General features: G+C 41.0%; 1 protein-coding gene across 3 annotated transcripts in view; it reads left to right on the forward strand.

Moving 5' to 3' along the window:
- Nucleotides 1–20,244, forward strand: part of SLC6A17 (solute carrier family 6 member 17) — a 50,446-nt gene extending 30,202 nt beyond the window's left edge. For all 3 annotated transcript variants that reach the window (XM_053454293.1, XM_053454292.1, XM_053454294.1), the window contains exons 8-12: nucleotides 1,688–1,880; nucleotides 9,460–9,652; nucleotides 12,607–12,766; nucleotides 18,392–18,554; nucleotides 19,628–20,244. In XM_053454293.1, the coding sequence (XP_053310268.1) occupies nucleotides 1,688–1,880; nucleotides 9,460–9,652; nucleotides 12,607–12,766; nucleotides 18,392–18,554; nucleotides 19,628–19,996 (1,078 nt within the window). In that variant the 3' untranslated portion in view covers nucleotides 19,997–20,244. The remainder of the gene's footprint in view (nucleotides 1–1,687; nucleotides 1,881–9,459; nucleotides 9,653–12,606; nucleotides 12,767–18,391; nucleotides 18,555–19,627) is intronic.
- The last annotated feature ends 1,948 nt before the right edge of the window (nucleotides 20,245–22,192 follow it).

Here is a 22,192-nt window from a genome sequence, read left to right on the forward strand (position 1 = left end):
ACAAAGACCAAGACGAATAAGGCAAAGAATCTTCGTTGCTTCGTGTTCGTATATACACTAGGCTAGCCTATTAGTTAAGACAAAATCCTTAAATATCTTCTAGCTCATTTTCCAGCCCCCCCATTCAGGTCGCTGCCACTAGCCTATTTTAAGTATTCTGTAGTATAGCAGGGGTTAATACAAGAATCCACAAGGGATAAAAGCTAATGGTGTGAGAAAAATAGATCCCTAACACTCTGACCAAAAACAAAAACGAATAATGTGAGAAAAATAAATCCCTAACACTCTAACCCGATGCTCATTTTTGGCTTTATAAGGGTGAGGAATCACTAAGCAGGAAACCTGGCTTTGGCGCCAGGATTTAAAGGTCCGTAAGAGCGACTCTATTGGTCGCCGGCAGGGGGCTCGTCTGGCATCAACCGATGAAGAGCAGCTGCCCTTTCCCATTCATTCTTTAGTGTTAATGCCCATGGTTTTGGAATTGCATACCCAGCAAACTCGGATAGGTGTGATGGTCAAGTGTCCACATACTTTTGGTCATATAGCATATGAGTGAAAATGATAAACTGATAATGGAATGAGGACATTCATCAACCATGGGGCTCTTGCAAACATATTTTGTCCTCAGGGACTAATAGCAGTAGACTTACCAATATGGTGCTTCTAAAAAAAGTATTTAAAAAATAATAAAAAAATACGTACTGATCCCAGTTACTGGAAAGTACATGGCTGACATTAAATGTTAAATATTATTGAAGAATAAGGCAAACACCTAATTTCCCAATCATATGGCATGTTCAGTTCCAGCTTTCCTGTGACTCTGTGCACAAAGCAAGGCCTATAAAAACATGGTTTGATGAGTTTGATGAGGAGGAACACAAATGACAATAACCCAGTTGAGCACCTTCAGGGTGAATTGGAATGCTGATTGTGAGCCAGGCCTTTACATCCAACATCACACATGCTCTATCAGCTGAATGGGTATAAATTCCCATAGACATACTCCAAAATCTTGTGGAGGCTGTTATAGCTACAAAGGGTTGAACTACATATTATTGCCCAAAGTTTTGGAATTGGATGTCCAACAACCTCATATAGGTGTGATAGTCTGGTGAGCACATACTTTTGATCATACAGTGTACCTGCCGAAATGGCTACATAAAAAATTCACAGCATACTATAGTATCCATTCAGGGGAGAGATGCCAGATACAGATCTTTATACTATGTATACTATATCCTGGATGATTCCTGGCACCTTGTTGAAATCTGAAAGTAAAAAAAGTGCCAGTAGAGCACATTATTTGGCTTAAAATAGCACTTGGTTCTGTGAATTTCTTGCCACTCAACACAATGCCACTCCAGCAATGAATGAATGACCTGGCTATGAATGAATTTTCCTTAAAATATCCATATTTGTTTAAAACTGGCCTTTCTAAACTTGGCCTCTTTCTGTAGTAGCCAAAAAATGTAAACTTCCTACACAACCCTGCTTAAAACAAAAAAAATAACTTTAAATATATTTTGTGAAATAATATATTATCATGTCCTGTAAATTTTATAACACACTCTTTCATGTAAGACCAAATTATATTTGATATATACAACTTTGTATTTGTTCTCTCTAAAGGATTACTTATTTGGGTCCTTTTTTCAGATTTTAACACTTGTTTTATATTATCTTCCAGTAATGCAGAAAAAATTCTTGGCTATCTCAACTCTCACATTTTAAGCTATGATCTTATTCCATCGCATGTAAATTTTTCTCACCTGACAACAGCTGACTATGCGGAAATGTATCAAGTCATCAAAACTGTTAAAGAAGATAATTTCCAAAACTTGCATCTTGAAGCCTGCTTATTAGAGGATGAACTTAACAAGGTAACTATGATATACCATAACACATCGGTTGAAGGAAGGTACAATCTTTTTTTTCTTTGTCTTCCCATTTTTAAGAAAAATCTTTCATTAACTCACAAAAATAACTAGTAAACCCCTGTCCACTAGCCACAGCCCAAAACAAAAGGTACATTTTGAGGAGTTATCCTCTTGGCTAAGAGTAAGCATAGTATACCCTAGTACAGAGGTAGAGAACCACTTATTCCCTAAATTGAGACAGAGAGTGTAATGAGCCAAAGAGTTGTGAAGAGTTGTGAGAACTGTGAGAGGGGCAGATCTGTGAGAGGAAGAGTGGGGAGGAGAATGAGAGTGTATTAGTATTAGACTTGTGCACGGCAAGCAGAATTGATTCTGATATAATTTCTGTTTTGTTTTTGACGTGTTTGTATTAGGGCAACAAACTTTGTTAACCGGCTGTTTGAATCAGACAAAATTTGGGGACATTTTTTGATTGGGGAATGACATTCAGGGGGTGTTACCAAAAGGGATGTCCCTATATTATGTTTGAACAGGTGAGGAAACCAGGATGCAGGGAATGAGGTATCAGTCTCTTTAGTGTGCTCAAAAGGTATGGACGACTCCTGGGTAGGAACGGAGTAGACAGCACAGTGCAACAGATAGTATTGTCCAGGTATCAGGAAGAGAATGGTCAGGCAATCCGGGTCAGGAGCAGAGAGGTCAACGAGGTCAAAATGCAAGCTTGGGTCGGTACCGGGTATCAGGCAGAGAATGGTCAGGCAATCCGGGTCAGGAGCAGAGAGGTCACGAGGTCAAAATACATGCAATGGTCGACAACAGAAATCCTGTTAAGCAGGAAGTATACAGCGCAGTCGTTAGTCGTGAACAAGTATCGGTGCTCACTTTTTAAATCAGCCGCCCTTCTAGATCCCGTCCCCAACTGTGACGATGTCCAATAGACATTTTGTCTCCTCCATGGGGGTCTGGGAGAGGAAGGGTGGCGTGGCGTGCAGCGTTGTATATGTCCTTCACTTATCGGCGGTTACTCGGATGACGAACGGGAGCGCAATGCCGCAAGTACTCGGGCGACGCGCCCCGGACGGGACCACAACATTACGGGTACTTGGGCAACGCGTTCCGGACGGGAGCGCGACGCTGCGGGCACCCTGGCGTCGCGCTCCGGATGGGACCATGACAGGCTCCCCCCTGAGGAGGGGCCTCCGGCTCCTCAAGGGGCCTGGTTTACTGGGATGGCCGGAGTGAAAAGCACGTATCGGGTCCTCTACATGTAGATCCCGGGGCGTCTTCCAATGAATTGTCGCTAATGTCATATCCCTTCCACCAAATAAGGTATTGAAGGCGTCCCTGGTATCGTCTGGAATACATTATACGTGCTGTTTCATATTCCTCCGTATTGTCTATGGTAACTGGAGCAGGAGGATCAAGAGGTCGTCCCGGGAAAGGGTTATCGTGCCAGGGTTTCAGTAACGAGACATGAAAGATTAGATGGATCTTCGTCGTTGCAGGCAATTGCAATTCGACTGTCACGGATGAAGGTGTACGTATCACGAAGTACGGGCCTATGTATCGGGGTCCCATCTTCTTTGTGGGACAGCACATCTTGACATGGATGGTTGACAGCCAAACCTTGTCGCCTGGTTTGTAGATGGGGGCAGCGGAACAACATCTGTCTGCTTGTGCTTTGTATCATTCTTGTGCCCTGGTGAGGGTGTTGCGTAACATCTTGTGCGTCTCGATTATATTCGTTATCCGTTCTGTCATTGAAGGAACGACACTGGGGATCGGGGAACCAGGGAGCATGGATGGATGCAATCCATATGTGGAAAAGAAGGGGGACAGACGCGTGGAGGAGTGGATATGATTGTTGTATGCAAATTCGGCGATAGTTAGCAATTGATACCAGTCATCCTGGAGATGGGTGGTGAAGCAACGGGGGTATTGTTCCAGCATCTGATTGGTATGCTCGGTTTGGCCGTTGCTTTGTGGATGGAATGACGTGGACATATAGTGGTGGATGTGTAGGATATCACAAAAGGCCTTCCACACTGGCGAAGTAAACTGAGTCCCCCTATCGGTCACGATGGTCTCCGGTAATCCATGTAAATGAAAAATATTGTGAATAAAAAGAGTGGCTGTCTCATCTGCCGAAAGAGCGGGTACAAGCCAAGAAATGCCCGGGTCGTAACACAGTCTCCTCGTCTTGATGACGAGACAAGGGTACGTCGCACATTCAGGATAGCGAGTCCGCTTTGGTGTTCTGTGCACCTGGTCTGTAGGTAATGTGGAGTTGAAACCTGGTGAAGAACAAGGACCACCTTGCGAGTCTCCGGCATCAGCCCTTTGCGAGAAAACAGCACCGACAGTGGTGTCTGAGTCATCAACCTCCAGCGTGTAAGGTCTTTGATGTACCGGATGGATCAATATGGGGCTGACGTGAACCGCTCCTTCAGGGAAAAAAAAGCTCTTTGAGCATCCTCGGTCCAGCAGAACTTTCGTTTGACGAAAGTCAGAGCGGTGATCGGTTGATTGACTTTGGAGAAGTTCCAGATGAACTTCCGATAAAAGTTTGCAAAACCGACGAACCTCTGAACACCCTTCCTGTCCATCGGGGAAGGCCACTGAAGGATGGCGTTGACCTTTTTTGGATCCATCTCCACCCGTGTAGGGGTTAATATGAAGCCCAAAAACTCTACTGACTGTGTTTCAAACGCGCACTTCTTGGGTTTAGCGTATAGTTCGTTGTCTCTGTGTTCTAACAGCGACGGAGAGTAAATCGGTATGTCGTCCAGATAAACAACAACGAACTGATCCAACATGTCTCGGAACACATCATTCATGACTAGGTACTCAAAATGTCCGTATCAGGATCTGAAAGCTGTCCTCCATTCATGTCCCTCTTTTATCCTCACCAGATTGTACGCTTCTCTCAGGTCTATTTTGGTGAAGAAAGAGGCGGTGCCAACACGTTCCATGAGTTCTGGGATCAACGGTAGAGGGTATCAATTTTTTATCATCACATTATTCAGCTCCCTGTAGTCAACGCAAGGACGTAACCTGCCGTCCTTCTTGGGAATGAAGAATATCCCTGCTCCAGCAGGGGATGTGGAATGTCTGATGAAGCCTTTGGCTAGGTTCTCGTCGATATAGTCCTTGAGAGTGAAGGTGTCGTCTTCTTCTGGACGGGTGAAGCTGGTGTCGAGTATGTTACTGCTGGCTCCAGAGTCAATCATCGTTGAGAGAGCGACGGAATCCCCCTTCCACTGCAATGAAATGGAGAGAGACACATGATGGGGTGAAGGTGGAGAAACACCGTGGGTGGCAGGAATTGACAGTCGTTCATCACGTATAGAATCCGACAGACCCAACCGTAACTGGTCATGCAGTGCTGATTCATTCCATGTTGTCTCTAGGGAGACACACCGGAATTCTGCTATGTAGTCTTCTAACGGTCTTTTGCCTTGACAAAGGGCCCTTAAGGCACTTGTAGCGGAAGTGGTCCTGAAAGGTTCATCGTATAGGGCATCCATGGCCTGTCGGAAGGAAGTCCACATTTCCAGTCCACGTTTCCAGTACAGGGCTGTTGCTGCAGAGCAGGTGATGGGCCCAGAGTTGTGGTTCCTCAGACAATATCGAGATAACCGTGTGGATCTTGATATAATCTGTGGTATAGTTTCTCGATTTGAGGCCGAACAAGATCTGACACGAGGTTATGAAAGTCTTGTATTTCATGCGGTCTCCGGTGTATCGTTCTGGCAAGGGCACCTGCGGTTCTGGTGCAGTCGCTCTTTGTAGTACCGGTGGCTCTGGCATCCCAGGGGGTAACGGAGGAGGTTCACCGGGAACATTGAGAGCACCTTGCATTTGTACTATCTGTTGTTGCAGTTGATTCTGTCCTGTTTGGACTTCATGTAAGGACTGAGTGAATGTCACCATCTGCTGGGCAAGGGCAGTCACAGCTTCAGCTAACCCTGCAGTTTCTATAAGGGCCCAGTTGTTATATTACGTTTGAACAGGGGAGGAAACCAGGATGCAGGGAATGAGGTATCAGTCTCTTTAGTGTTATCAAAAGGTATGGACGACTCCTGGGTAGGAGCGGAGTAGACAGCACAGTGCAACAGATAGTATTGTCCGGGGAAAAGGCAGAGAATGGTCAGTCAATCCGGGTCAGGAGCAGAGAGGTCAAGAGGTCAAAATACAAGCAAGGGTCGGTACCGGGTATCAGACAGAGAATGGTCAGGCAATCCGGGTCAGGAGCAGAGAGGTCACCGAGGTCAAAATACATGCAATGGTCGGCAACAGAAATCCAGCAGAGAACACTGTTAAGCAGGTAAGTATACAGCGCAGTCATTAGAACAACTGAGCACTGAACAAGTATTTTAAATCAGCCGCCCTTCTAGATCCCGCCCCCAACCTTGACGACGTCCAATAGACGTTTTGTCTCCTCCATGGGGGTGTGGGAGAGGAAGGGGGTGTGGCGTGTAGCGTTTGTGACACTGTGAACCCCAGGGAGATGATTAGCATGGCATCTGGGTACAGCTGCTATGCAGATTATACATATGGGTCCCTGGGTTGGAGCAATTGTTGAGCAGGGTGGGCCAATGCTCCGTTTCCCCATTCTGTCTAAATTCCATGCCGGGTTTTCCAGGAGGCAAGAAATCTGCAGGATCCGGTCCGGGATTCCTATAGGGCCGGCATCAGGCACAGGTGGTGGGCATTAAAAACCCCTGGAGCTTGATACTGAGGGAGGCTGTTGGGGGAAGAGGAAGTTCCCTGCCCTCCTAGGGCAAAGAGAGGCCCTGAACAAGAAGACCATCCCTGAGCCAAGTGAGGCAATACCTGCCTGGACATTTTGTGTGCTGTCTGGGGAGGTTTTCCAGAGCCTGGCGTAGCTGGGTCTGTCTGGGAGGTCAAGTTAGTGGGTGATTAGGCTGGTCAGTCTGGACCAGCATAGTTTAGGTAGAGAGGGCTCCAATTGGGAGCTAGGTTTTGTTTTTATGATTTGGTTTTGGGGTTTGAGCAGTTAAAATAAAGCGCTGTTTTCTTACAAGCTGGTGTTCCCGACTCTGATTGCCCTAGAGGACTGTGCTTAGCACCCCTAAATGTGACATGTATGGCCCTCATGCTACAGGGTTTGTCACACGTTGTATACGTCCTTCACTTAGCGGCGGTTCGTTCTTGTGAACCGCCGTGTATGAGGACGCAGTGGCACTGCTAAGACTCTGCCCGACGTGGACGGATGGTACGCAGTTACTCGGGTGACGGACGGGAGCGCGACGCCGCGAGTACTCGGGTGACACGCCCCGGACAAGACCGCAACGCCGCGGGTACTTGGGCGACGCGCTCCGGACGGGACCGCGATGCAGCTGGTACTCAGGCGCCACGCTTCGGACGGGAGCGCGACGCCTCGGGCACCCTGGTGGCGTGCTCCGGACGAGACGTGACACCCTAACATCTTCTGGACTCAACTTTAACTTACAGCAGCTTTAAAGACATCCAAAATAGGACATGGGGCAGAAGGATAGCATGTCAAAATTCCAAGTTAAAAAACTGAATTGCACATATCCCAAATCTAACCTTTTAGCCCAAAATGACCTGACAAATTTGTGTATGGGTGATATCACTGTACACAGGAGATGTTGCTACACACATATTGGGTTCTTGTTTTGAAATGACATATACCATGAGCTTTAAATTTATGATGAAGTACAATTTGTGTGGAAAAAAACCCTGCATAATATATAACTTTGACAAAGTCTGGTAATAGAATTAGTGCAAGGAAAACGTTAAAATACCAGCATCTCAAATACTCTGGGGTGTCTAGTTTTCAAAGAATCTATGCTTTGATTGGGTAAACTGAATCCAAATAGGATATGAAGACAAGATTACCAGATTTGAAAAAAATTGTTTTGAAATAGCAAAATGCTACTTGTACTTATTGCCCTATAACTTGCAGAACCCCCAAAAACATTGGGTATTTCTAAACTCAGGACAAATATTAGAATCTAGTTAGCATATCTTTGATTAGCTTTTTGTAGATCATTTTTCAAATAAAAGTGAGAAACAGCTGGAGAGTTTACAGCAAATAAACAGGCTAATAAATAGAATACTAGATTAACCCCTTAACGACCTTTGCCGGTTCAGGACCGTCACGGAAAAACGGTCACTTAATGACCTTTGACGGTCCTGAACCGTCAAAAAATTAAATAAGCTTAGAAAGTGATCAACGATCACTTTCTTCGCTTAAACGGTGTTACTGTAATGCCTCGATGTCGAGGCATGTCTGGCCCCTCCCCGGGGCGTCAGAGCGGTCACAGCCGCAGCTCCCGGTGATCCATCAGCAAGATGGCGGCGGCCCGGGAAAAAAAAACAATAAAGATGAAAGAGTTCACTAGATGGTCTCCAGACCCTCTAGAATACTCTGGCTCCACTTGCAGGTTGAATACAGGTACTGCATTCAACCATGCAAGTCAATGGAGCCCAGCTTTCTAATCACAATGTGATTAGTAAAATATTCAAAAAATAATAAAAAAAAAAAAAATGGAAACAAAAATATATAAAACATTTTAAAAATAATTATGCAGTGATGTCACTAGATAAACCATCCAGTACCAGCAAAATGTGTAAAAAAATATAAAAAAAAGTATTAAAAAAAATAAAATAAAAAAATAAAGTTTATTATTTTGAGCAAGTGCTAAAATTTTTCCGCAGTTAGCGGGTACTCAGTTGAGTAGCTTCGTCTGGGTCTCTACTTTGGACCTTGACACCCAAGCACTGACACATTGATTAACATCTTCATGACATGGCTGATTTTATTTTTTGTACCCTTCATGACAATGGCTGTTTTAACATTTCTGCGGTGCTCGTGTTTAGCTGTAAATAGCTGTAATTTTCTTCTTTCATAGTATGAATTTACAGGTCCTGGTATATGTCAATGTCACACAACACCCCAATATGTGTTCAGCACCATCTTTTGAGTACAGTTATACCGCCCATGCATGGGTTTGCCTGGCTGTCTGGGGGCAAATGGGCCACATTTGGGGCAATAGCATTTTTTAAAGTTGATCTTTGACATTTGGTGATCCTGTGCCTATGCTCTATCTGGTACATCTTTGAGCTTGGCCAATTCAGTGTGCTTAATACAACCATATATTTTTAAAAACTAGATACCCCAGTGGTATTTGAGTAATGAAATGACAATAATTACAGCTTCCAGGTCTGCAAATGAACTAAGTTTTATTGGATCAAAATTGAATTAAACTAATTGTATTAAAGTACAATACTGTATATAACATTGCATTGTAATTTTTTTGCCATGGGACTTTCTCTTTTATTTTATGATACCGCTATAAAGCAGTCACAGGAAACAGAAATCTTCCTCATGAGCTCCCCATGCACTACAGCTCTCATCTCCCTCAACCGGAATCATGATAAAGGTTATAGGAGATGTAGCCTTTTTAGTTGTTATAATTTTAGCCTTTTTTTAAAAAAAAATGATAAAAATAAAAAACGTTTTTATATTTACTATTAATTGATTGGATATAATATACAATATTCTTTTCTTTTTTTCCTGCTGTTTCTACAGGCAGTGCAAGGAACAGGATTGGCTTTTATTGCATTCACCGAAGCCATGACCCATTTTCCAGCTTCTCCCTTCTGGTCTGTTATGTTTTTCTTCATGTTGATTAACCTTGGTCTAGGAAGCATGATTGGCACAATGTCCGGTATAATAACACCCATTGTAGACACATTTAAAGTACGAAAAGAAGTTTTGACAGGTAAGTTGCTCTAAAAAACCCTAAAATAGGTATTCTTGGCTTCATTAATTAGAAATTTAAATTACTACAAATTATTTCCAAAGCAGAACCGTGCCATATTGATGATATGCCCAAGTATTCACTTGTTCATGTGGGCTACAGAACATTCATAGGGCTTCCAATCACATTTTTAGTCAATTAATGCACATATTATGAAATCAAATCTGTGGATAGATATATAATTGAAGTTGTTGATGCTGAACAATTACTCTTTTACTCCCCACATTCCTGTGTCCATCTTCACATTCCACCATTTTTTCCCTTTCTAAGGCAGCACATTTCTGAACCATCTCTTTTTCAATTTTGTCTCTTCATTCTCACCTCCCAACAAATAAATAGTTAGGCAACAGGGACTCTCAAGTAGCTTGGTATTGGGAGTACCAATCCTGAATGGAGTCGCTATTGCTTAAATCCAGATTAGCAATTAAGCTTTGGGTTCAAATGAACCTCAAAAAATGAGAAATTTTCAAATCAGACACAACGTATAATGGTAATTTAAACCACAAATATTTAGTTTAAAGCATTGGAAAATGGAATGCCATGAACATCTATGTTCTGTAGCAAACACTGTAACAGAATAACTTTTTATTATATATAACTTCTGTCATGGCAGCTTTTATTGACCAATGCAAACATTTTGAATGCAATCTTTATTGAAGAGTCAATGCTTTACATGATCCTTATCTAGACAGAGATTCAAAGTTCTCACATGTATGAAAACTACCAAAATGTAGTTGGTAACAATATGAAGCTCAGTTCGACCTATTTTACGCTCAACACACACACCGATAAAATGGAAGTCCCCACAGAACTCATTGCGGGCCCTCCCTGTCCAGTGGAGGCCCACAATGCCAGCACAGCCAAGCCCCTTACCCCAAGCCAAACTTGCGGGCTTTGCTCCCTCAGTCCCAGCACTATCCGATATTACATAATTTCCCGGTGCTCACATGCAGTGTGTGAGGACCACAAGGGAGTGGAAGAGCTGCCAGCCAGTGGATTTCCCCCTCCCCAGTAAGTATGTCACTCTGTGTGTGAGTATGTGTGTGTAATTTTGTAACTGTGTTTGTTAATATGTTATTGTGTGTATGTGTGTTAAAATAGCTTATTGTGTGTGTGTAAATCTGGTATTGTGTTTGTGTGTGTGAGCATGTGTCTGTAATTATGTTACTGTCTCTGTGTATGTGTGTGAAATGTTGTAACTGTGTGTGTTAAAATATCTTACTGTATGTGTGTAAATATGATATTGTGTGAGGAGCATCACATCAATAAAACAATACCCTGCCCAGACAGCCCGGCGCCCCCATGTATTTCTATGGCCAACAATACCCACAGGACAAAGAGTCAATAGAAATCTTAGGGTCTGAGGATGTTATGTTCCAAAGAGCGACGTGATCTGACATTGGGACCCTAAGCGACAGCGTCGGGAACATTCCCTGGGAATACTCTGCACATTCCATAGCCGCGGCTGGGTAAACCCCAATCCTAAAGATTAGTGATAAAACTGGGGTTCCCAAACAAGCTCCCTCTCCGTAACCACCTCCGATTATTGCCCACCACAAACACAGAATAAACCCAAGAAAGCGACGTGGTGGGACAACGGGCATCCGTAGGGACACAGTCTCAATTGTCGGCAGGCATCGCCGGGGGTCCTAGCAGGCCGGGCAGGCGCAGGGCACAGGAAATGATGATCCACTGGGTTTTTAACATCAGGGCATGATTATACTCCTGGAAATTGAAGAAACAACTACAACTACAAACAGGGTAAATAGTCTTCTGCAGCCCTAGTTTCATGATAGTTACCATGTGTGTATGTGTGAGCATTTGTAATTATGTTATTGTGTGCAAGTCTGTGTGTGAGTATGCGTGTGTGTCTTACTGTGTGTATGTTACTATGTATGTATGTGTGTGATAGAGAGTATGTTAGTGTGTGTGTTTGTTAGTGTGTGTGCAAGTATATGACTGTGTGTATGTTACTATGTGTGTGAGAGAGAGTATGTCACTGTGTGTCGGTGTCTAAGTCAATTACTGTGTATGTGTGTGTAGGAGGAGCTTGGGGCCCCATCCTCTTCCAGTGGGGCAGTGGTATTTTTTGTTATGTCGCTGTCAACACACCCTATGGGACGAGCCATGTTTTCTTTTTTCTCTATTACATTTCACTCCCCCTCAGTTCCAACCCTCTGTTAATTCCATTCACTCTCCCTTCACATTTATTCTTTTCTTTTCCACTTTTTTGGAGGTACGGTCAAGAACTGTTATCTATTCAAGTGTTTTTGTGTGAATTTTTTATATATAAGATGAGAGTTCAAAACATAAATGCTTATAAAAATACTAGTAGCTGTACATAAACCTTTTCCTGATATTAGGCTAATAAAATATTGTAAGAATTGATTGTAGTTTACTAGCCATCTGCAGAGTTGGCTATTGTGATTTAATCACCTACATGGCCACAAAGTACACAGACTTTCAAACTTGTTTGTGACTTAAATGGCTTAGCACATTACATCTAAGCCAGCAAGAAAATGGGTTGAAATGTAACCATCATTTTCATGAGAGTTGGATGAATGAAACCAATTCCTTCACAACACTTTGCTTTTGCACACTCTCTAAAACTAATAATAAAAAAAGATATTGTAGGTTGGGTAAGTGTGACATAAGTAGTTTCCTTTAATACAGCCTTCCTACAAATCTGTGGAATGCAGATTTACGGCTTAGCACATAAGTAAAACATTCAAACTCTTACACTCTACAGCTATGTTATATGTTATGTACAAATTTTCAAAAATGATTTGGGATGAGATTTGTTTTTTGTCTCGGTCTGCTGCACGTTGCCTGGATAATTTGCATGTGTGTACTGTTACACTTGTGCACCACACATAATTTCACCATATAATTTTTCTTTCTGCTAATAATTGTAGTCAGCTGTTGCATCCTTGCCTTCCTGCTGGGCTTGATCTTTGTTCAGCGTTCGGGAAATTATTTCGTCAACATGTTTGATGATTACTCTGCCACACTACCACTCACCATTGTCGTCATCCTGGAAAACATTGCAGTAGCTTGGGTTTATGGCACAAAGAAGTAAGAATCAAACTACACCATGTCTGTCAGTCACCTTAAACCTTGACTTTTCTAACTCATATTTTGTTGAAGGTGGGAGGCACTTTAACAATTTACCTTTAAGCCTAGAACAGCATTTACATGTATAACATATACTGTATCAATAGAAGGCATAGTTTAACTTGTCACTGTTAAGTTTTATATCTTGTTTACTTTAGAGGGAACATTGGCCATGGATATTGTGTTACTTTTTAAAATAGATTGCTATATACATCTTATACAACAGTAGTAGAATGTTGAACCTCTATGATCCTCCACAATGATTTAAAAAACCAGAACTGTGAACTATACATTAACAAGATATGACTGTATTGGTCCAAAAGAAGATGAAGTCTATAGTGGAATCTAGTACTTTGTTATGGGGCCAACACAGAAAAATGTGTAACGTCTTTGGACCTCAAAGGTTTCTTTTTCAGATTCAATCTCAAGAAGGGATCTGAGGTCCTGAACACTTATATTACATTTACAGTATTGTGTAAAAGTTTAGGCAGGTGTGAAAAAATGATGTGCTGTAAGAGTACTACAAAATAGGCATTTTAATAGTTTATTTTTATCATTGACAGTAGAAAAACCTAAATCAAGTCAATATTTGGTGTGACCAAAACAGCATCAGTTCTTCTAGATACACTTGCACACAGTTTTGCAGTCTTCCAGGACTTCTTGTTCTTTTTTACACTGAATATAGTTCTTAATGATTTTGCCTGTATGTCTGGGGTTGTTGTGATGCTACATAATACATTTGGGGCCAATCACATCCCTGCCTGATGGTATGGCTTGATGAATAAATATCTGCCTGTACTTCTCAGCATTGAGAAGACCACTGACAAAATCTCCTACTTAATTTGCAAGAATGGAGCCCCAAAGTTGCAAGGAACCTCCAACATGTTTCATTGTAGCCTACAAACATTAATTCTTGTACCGCTTTCCAGTCCTTCTGTGAACTTACTGCCTTCTCCTACAGCAAAATGTTTCAAATTTTGTATCATCATTCCAAAGCACCCGCTGCCATTTTTCTGCACCATGTATGTGTGTATTACCATGAGTGTATATGTGTAAATGTGTGTGTGTTAACATAAGTATGTAACTGTATGTTTGAGTGTGTGTTCATTTACCTATGTTTCTAGAATGAGAGTGAACAAGAAACTCCAAACACCAACAGAATAAAAGTAAAACATATTTTATTGTAGCTTTCTTTAACCCATTCAGTCCCCTATGGACGTAACGGTACGTCCAAAAAATGCATTCAAAGAATCCTCTATGTACCGCTACGTCCTGCCCTTCTTGCAGCGGCAGGGAAACATCCCTGCCGCTGCGCGGGAGATCAGGCTTTTGTTTGACAGCCTGGATTCCCTCCTGACAGCAGAAGCCAGCATCACAGGTACTGGGGTGTACAAAAATGTCAGCAGGTGCTTTGGATTAATGAGTCAAAACTTTAAATATTTGTCTGTAGCAGAAGGAAGTCTCTTTGCTGAAGAGCTTGAGAACAGTACAAGAATGAGTATGTGCAGGAACCAGTGAAGCATGGTGGAGGTTCCTTGCAAGGTTGGAGCTGCATTTCTCTTGGACGCTGAGAAGCACATGCAGATAATTATCCATCATGCAATACCATCAGGGAGGCATCTGTTTGGCCCCAACTTTATTCTGCTGCATGGCAACAACAACATACAGCCAAAGTCATTAAGAACTATCTTAAGCATAAAAGTGAACAAGAAGTCTGGGAAGTGATCGTATGCCCCCCACAGAGCCTTGATCTTAAAATCATTGAGTCTGTCTGAGATTACATGAAGAGAGAAAAGCAACTGTGGTTGCCTAAGTCCACAGAGCTAGAAGCTCTGTAACAACCTACCTGCAGCATTTAATATGAGATGTGGTTCCTCCCTCAGATAGGGCATGAAAACCAATAACAACATCCCCTTCCCAATTGCCCCTTCATTGTTTTCCTGCCCTACTCTAGGTACGAGCTGTATCTCTTAACCACTTCTTTGTGTTGTTAAGTTCATGGGAGAACCGATTTCCCTGCTCCCTGCATGCTCTAGTAATTGGGGAAGTAAAGCCAGTCAGTCAGAAGGGGGGCCCTACAAAAGTATAGAGAGGCACTCAACTAAAGCAGAAAAATACTTAATATTAAATGCAACAGTCTCAATAATTAATATAAACTGAGGTGCACAAACTTATAAAAGTATACAAAAAAATAAAAATTAAAAAAAATTAAATATACTTATACAAATTAAATATACTTATACCATATACTACAAAAAATTCAAACAGTCCAAAAATAGAGAAAAAAAGAGGCAAGAATTTTTTCTATACTTTTATACACCTCCATTTATATTAACTTCTCTCATTCATTGCTTTAGGCATTTCCCCTCCCATGGTATGTTTCGTAGGTGAAGGATTTACTCAGGTCCCTGGCTGCTTCCACTACACCTAAGGAGGGTCATTGGGCTGGCTACTTTTTTTCCTTCGGTAGGAAGGGGAGGTAGGCTCTGGTCTTCTGGGCAAATGCATGCAGGCTTGTTACATCAGACGTGCTTGCCCTTAAATTTAATTTTGCCTCGTATGGTCTTTCAAATGCAGAGCATGTTTGCTAGGCCAAAGGTACCATAATTAAATGGACAGATGCCAGTTGCTGGCAGTTGTGTTTTATCACTACCATAACTTAAAAACAGACTGAGAAAGGAAGCTCCTAGGAAGGTCTCCTCTAGGTCCAAACAAGTAGCATCTCTTCTTGCAAGAAGCTCCTAAGTGATTCCAAATACAAAATTTGTGCCACGTGTTCGAGACCCAGAGAGAGAATGTAGGCAATTCTGGTTCTGGTCTGAACTTCAAGCCTCACCTTCCTCCGTCAACATCAGTTGTGCCATCTTCCTTTGGCCTTTCAGTTTCTAAGCAGGAAAGAATGGATCTTGGCTCTTCTTCTGAACCCAAAAGTATCACTTGAGGCATTATCTTCTGAAGAGGAAAGGGAATTGCTTGGTGACACAGAGAGCCTTATAGGCTCAAGTCTTGGGTTGCAGGCTCAGTGTCTAAGAATAAGCTATGCAGAATTCTGTTCCTGTTGGGAGAGAAATACTGGCTACCTCAGTGTAAAAGTTCCCCTGGATTGAAGTCTAGCTCCTTTCATCCTTCTAAAGACCAGGAAATATGTAGATGTTCCAGATCCTACAGGGAGAAGCCTTGTGTGCACAAAGGTCCCTTTCTTAAAAATAAAGCAAAAAGGGTTCAACCAGCACCCTCTGTGTCCTATTACTAGGCATCCTGTGTAGGGGAGGGTTCTCCTTTTTAGTCCAGCACGGAAGATCATTACAAGAACGTTGAATTTAACCGGGCTATGTTAGCGAGTTCTCTCGACTCCCCCCCCCCCCAGAGATTTGTGAGATTCCATTCAACGTTCTAAGATTCCAAGTGTTCTGGGAGTTAAGGTAGTCATCCATCTGGATAACTTGTTTCTGGCAACCCTGTCTCCCACCACTCTACATTTGCAGGTTAACAGTTCAATTCAAGTTCTTCAACAACGCTGCTGTGACTGTTGAAAGTGTGAACTTTCAAAAGTCACACCTATTTCCTTCTCAGAGACTAATATATTTGGAGACAATGGTGGATGCCACTTTACAGATTTTCTTCCATTAGAAAAGATACACCGTTTATTGGGCCTTGGCCAGACTCCTTGTCCTTCATAGACTTTTCTACCCAGATTAGGTGACTGTTCCAGGTCTTCTTTCACCTGAATGGTTTATCTCCCAAGCCACATCAGAGTTTCTCTTTAGTGATGGGTAAAGATAAGTCATGTTTCTAGAGATCTGTTCTGGAAGGCCCCTCTCTAGATGGTGATTTCAAGAGACACGAGTCTACACAGCTGGGGAGAATGCCTAGGAAGTCTCTCCATTCAGATAACCTGGTCAACTTTGTAAGCTTCTCTCCACATCAGTTATTTATGTGTTGGCCGTTTGGAAACCCTTACAGGCCTGTTAGTGACCTATTTAAAAAAATAGGTGCTGCTTCAGTCAGACAACAATACTGTGGTGGTTATCTGAACAGGCAGGTTTTTTCTTTTGCTCAAGTGCACCTAGCAGCATGCATTTTTGTCTGGGCAGAAGACAATCTCTTCTGGCAGCAGTCCGCATTCAGTGTTCTCTGAATCTTCAAGCGGACTATTTAAGCAGGTATCCTATTCACTTGGGGGATGAAGCCTTCAAATTTGAACTATAATTTGTTTTAGCCTACCATACATAGACTTGATGGCTTTTATAACAAGCAGAAATACAGAAGCCCTTTTTCTTCTGAAGGAGGTCCCCTGGCATTTAATGCTTTTACCCAAAATTGACCAGGCAGTCTAGGATACATATTCCATCTGTTTCCACTTCTGTCCAGAGTAATCAGGAAGATAAGGACAGACAGGGAAGATGTCACCCTGGTTGCCCCAAATTTGCAGAGGAGAATATGGTATACAGATCTTTTGTTGATGTCCTTAAATCCACTCCTCCATCTTCCGGACCATCTAGACCTGCTTTCTCAAGGTCCTGTGCTTCACCCATCTTCAACACTACTTCAGCTGAGGGCCTAGAGATTGAGTGCACTCTTGTACTCAAATGCAGATTTTTTATAGAGTAATAAACATCCTTTTGGAACGTCTAATATATCCACCATTTGGAAGATCTTCTAATAATGGTACTTTCTTAGGAATTTATCTCATTTTCCTCTGCTCAGGCTTCTCAAAAGCATTGTCTCTAGCCACTATTAGAGCTCATGTTGCTGTACTGAATATCTTTTGGGACTTTGATTTGGCGCCTCATCTCTGGGTCTGGACCCTTTTTTAATGACACTCTCCAGATTACGATCTCAGTCCAAAACTCCTAATGATGGCACTAAGACCTCCCTTTACCCTCTCACCATTGAATTTAGTGTTTCTGGTAGCAATCACATCTATGAACAACAAGCCCTGTCCTCTTGTCCACCTTTTCTTGGAAGATGGCGTGATACTTCACTTACTACCAGAATTTATTCCCAAGAAACTCTCTATCTTTCATATGAATCAATACATAATTTTTGTCATCTTTTTGCCCAACATTTAAGAATGTGAAAGAGTCTGAGTTGCATTCCTTAGATGTGAGGAGAGTTCTGCAGAGTTACCAACCTGTTTCTTTTGTGGGAAAGGATTTAGGATTGACAGAGGTCCTTTAGCAGATGTATAATACAGACTATTCAGGAGACATATGTGTTTGAAGGTTCTCTTCCTCCTGTCAGACTTAAGTCTCATCCCACTTGATCTATGGCAACCTTGCGGGCTGAGTTAGCAGGTCTTTTGGTTTTAGATATGTTTTTCCTTGTATTAGTTTAGATGAGCCAGATGTATTTCTGTTGTTAATATTACTGGACCTGTCATGCGTAAAGTGACTCCTACCCTTCTTAAAACTCTGAGTACCTTATCATAAGATCTGTCCTATCACCAATGTCATGATCCTACTTACTGAACCATTCCATCCGTTGCTATGGTGGGATGAACATTTAGCAATTTTGTTCTAGAATCACTGCTTGTTGATGTCATGTTTGTTCCATGTACAGAGCAGATTTTTTCTACCTATGCAGGTTTATGCAGGAACTCACAGATATGCTAGGATTCCGCCCCTATGCCTACTACTTTTATACATGGAAATATATTTCACCTATCTTCATGGCTCTTCTGCTGACTGCTAGTGTTATCCAACTTGGGATCAGTCCTCCAGGTTACAGTGCATGGATTAGGGAACTGGTGAGTGTGATCTTCCTAGACAGGGTCTGAAATGTATGTATTGTGTTATTATATATTAATAGAGAAGTCCTAGGGGAATAAATATTTTTGACATGAGCATGAAATATAGTGCTACAATATTATAGGTAAGCATTGACAAAAACCTGTTTATCTCATTTTGTTCCAATTTTGTTCCAATAAGTTTCCTTTATCTGCGGACCAAGAGGCTACTATTATTGTCGGTCATGTGATTTTGGATAACTTTCCCTGCACAATCGCTACACCAAGTTAATTCTTTGTGGCAATGCTAGGGAGTCTGTTCCTGGATTGAGTTTCATTAGTCAGAATGTCCAGCTGGATTAACAACGCAAACCACTTCAAAACAGCCCAATATGTTTACTACTTATTTTGAATCTGATACTTTAATAAAACAACAGTAGGAGTTTTCTTTTAAATATTTATAGAATATCACATAAGACAATAAGTAAAATTAAAAGCAGCCACTTATTTGGTAGACACATAAGGAGAAAAATGAGTGTAGTCGACCTCCTGGTTAGAGGAGAATATGATTATTAAACTATTATCAAATGTTTCTATATCATAACCTTAATAAATACCATCAAACAGCATGGATATGTTTTAGTACATTTTGTAACCAATGTAGCCCTCTTTATCAATATCAATGGGGATACTGTATTCAATTTGCATTTTTACATCTTGAACCAATATACAAGCCCTCATCTAGGTCCCTCTCATCTTATGGGCCAAGGCTGTCTTAATTCACAGTTTTTAAGAAAACTTTTGCAGTTTGTCTATCCAGCTTCAAATGCATTCACATCTGTAATAAGAAACTTAGCCAAAATAAGAAAATAAGAAACAAGCCAAAAGCGAAAAATACCAAAAAGGATTTGTAGGATAAGGGAAGTTGTTTTCTTTTAAATGTTATTTTCATTTTTTTATGTGCAGTTTTCAGACTAGACCTTTTCTTAACAAAACAACAGCTGATGTGTTTAGGTTTAATCTACAATTCAAATTAAAAGTTATTTCCCAAGTTTACCCTTGTCATCAGGAATATATTCCTTTTTCTTTTTCAGGCCACAGAGCAGTATTTGTTATATCCACCCTGGGCACTTTCACTACTCATTTGCCTTATAATTCTAGCCCTGCTTCCATTCCCTATTATCTTCCTTCTGTGGCAATTTCAACTGATACCAGATGGCTCAAATAGACTATCTGTTTCCTACAAAAAAGGTCGCATGATGAAAGATATTTCCAACTTGGAGGATAATGATGAAACCCGCTTTATTTTAAGTAAAGTGCCCAGTGAGACCCCATCCCCAATGCCTACTCATCGCACATACCTGGGCCCTGAAAACGCCTCTCCTTTGGATTTAGGAGGAGCAGCTAATGGACGCTACGGAAGTGGCTACATCCTTGCAACAACCCCTGAGTCGGAACTGTGATTTTTCCCTATTGTCATCTCACAACATTGTCAATTGCAATTTAGATTATTTATTTGTAAAAATTAAGCTTCATGAAAACATTTTCATGAAAAGTCTGATTATAAATCTAAAATAATTGTTTCCATAATGTTAGGATTTTGTTTCTGACAACAAACCCATTGTTCTGGACAATGAGTGCTTTCCTGAGCTCTACAGAAATGGCAGCCTGTGCTGAGTCAATTTGTAGAATTCTGAATACTTGTGGACTTTGGTTAAGATGCTTGTATTTATAATGTTTATTGTAAATTTACATTCACTAAGTATCTATGTCATTATTACAAATGGATTTCATATTATATTAAGCTTTAATACACAGAAAAATATATGTTTTGTAAACCACTGTCCTTACAAGTTTTAGGCATTCATCATACAGGGTAATTAAGACATTTTCATTTAGTTTTACAGTGTTGATTCATTTCAGATTAGTAATATATAGTATATATATATTACTATATATATATATATATATATATATATATATATATATATATAGTAGTATATATATTTTAATAAAGGCATGCCCAAAAATCTTGCTCTGAACACAGAACGTGGGAAGGTTCTAATAGACTATAAGAATTCTTGGAGAGACATGACACATTAATTCAACTTTTAATTATTTTCCTGTTATTATTCATCATGGCAAGGCTACTTCTAACATCATAAACATAGGAATTCACATTTACTTTGTGATCCATCAGGTGTACTTAAGAGTATATTCATTTTAGAAGCTTTGTTTTTTAATCTTTAAAGCAGTTTTGACTCATTTGGGGTCTAGAGAAGAAAGAGAACAATCGTGACACATTATTTCATTATGGGTTAATTGCAGCACGAACTTACAATATGTTCTATTGTAATGTAGGTTACAGGTGCACATATTATGTAAAAGCACATCTCTTCAGAATATCTCTCTATCCCATATGTTTTTATCTCTATTCTCTATACATGTGACAAATGCCACATCTGTAATAAAATATATCAAGCAACTTATCAAATTTTTTTGCCTAACCCCTTAAGGACCAGGGCCTTTTTAATGCTATAGAACTACAGCACGTTTCATACTTGGTAATGTCTTTCTTTAACCGTTATTTCCCATTATTTCTCATTTAGTGTACCTCACCAAAAGGGGGCACATAAACATATGGAGAAAGAAATAACTTAAAATCATTTAATGTACCAACACAAGTTATATTTTTTTTGGACAAGTAGGGCTTTTTTTTGTAATACATTATTTTTGATGATTTTTATTTTTAAAAAAGGGATTAAAAAACATCAATTCTGGTATATATTCCCAACACAGTAACTATCCAATATATATTAAAAATGACATATATAAAAAATAAACCTTTAGCTTCTGGTAGAAATATAAATATATATATACCTAGGTCCTGGTATCCAGGGATATCACTTTTACTTAGTGTGTCTGTTTCTTACTGTCACAGTGAGAACGAGAAAAGCAGAGAACAGAGCACTGGTTTTGGTAACTCATTTGTGTCATTGGTCACAAAGGTGATATTGATGATTTCCTGGGGTCCTTGGGTGTACTGACACAGGAGTAGCACTGGTGTAATATTCTGTGTATGGTGGACACACGGCTTGCCGCACACCAAATCCACAGTGAGTCCTGCACTTAGCTACTAGGGCTAGTGCCATCCGAATTATACATACATCAAAAAACTAAATTCTACACTAATGCCAGCACTCGAGCACTCCCTGCCATGGCTTGATTTGAAACAAAGAAAAAGGGAGATGGGATTGGGAGGGAAACCAATTTATGCAAAGAGGCCAATAAAGCTCATCCTTTCCTATGTAATCCACACTAACCTCAACCCTAGGCATTGTGTATGTAATGACAATTCCATTGCTGATCAAGCAATTGTTTGTTTAATTCTGAAGCACAAGCACCCCTACCTTGAACCTATAGCTCTGTATCTTACTGAAGCCTAGCTAGCAAGCTATACTGTATTGTCACCTTCCCTAAAACCATCACATATCTTTTGGAGTTAATGGAGAAAATTCAGATGCATGCCATCTTGTTACTGTTTTAGGCCTTCTATAATCTACTGAGACTTAAGGTTGGTAGGGGTAGCACAAGCATATTTATGGCTTGCCCACATGCCACCAAGTGTTATTTAGATAAATCTAATATATGGACATGCA

Source organism: Spea bombifrons, chromosome 2 (genome assembly GCF_027358695.1).
Source record: "Spea bombifrons isolate aSpeBom1 chromosome 2, aSpeBom1.2.pri, whole genome shotgun sequence".
NCBI classification, from domain to species: Eukaryota; Metazoa; Chordata; class Amphibia; order Anura; family Pelobatidae; genus Spea; species Spea bombifrons.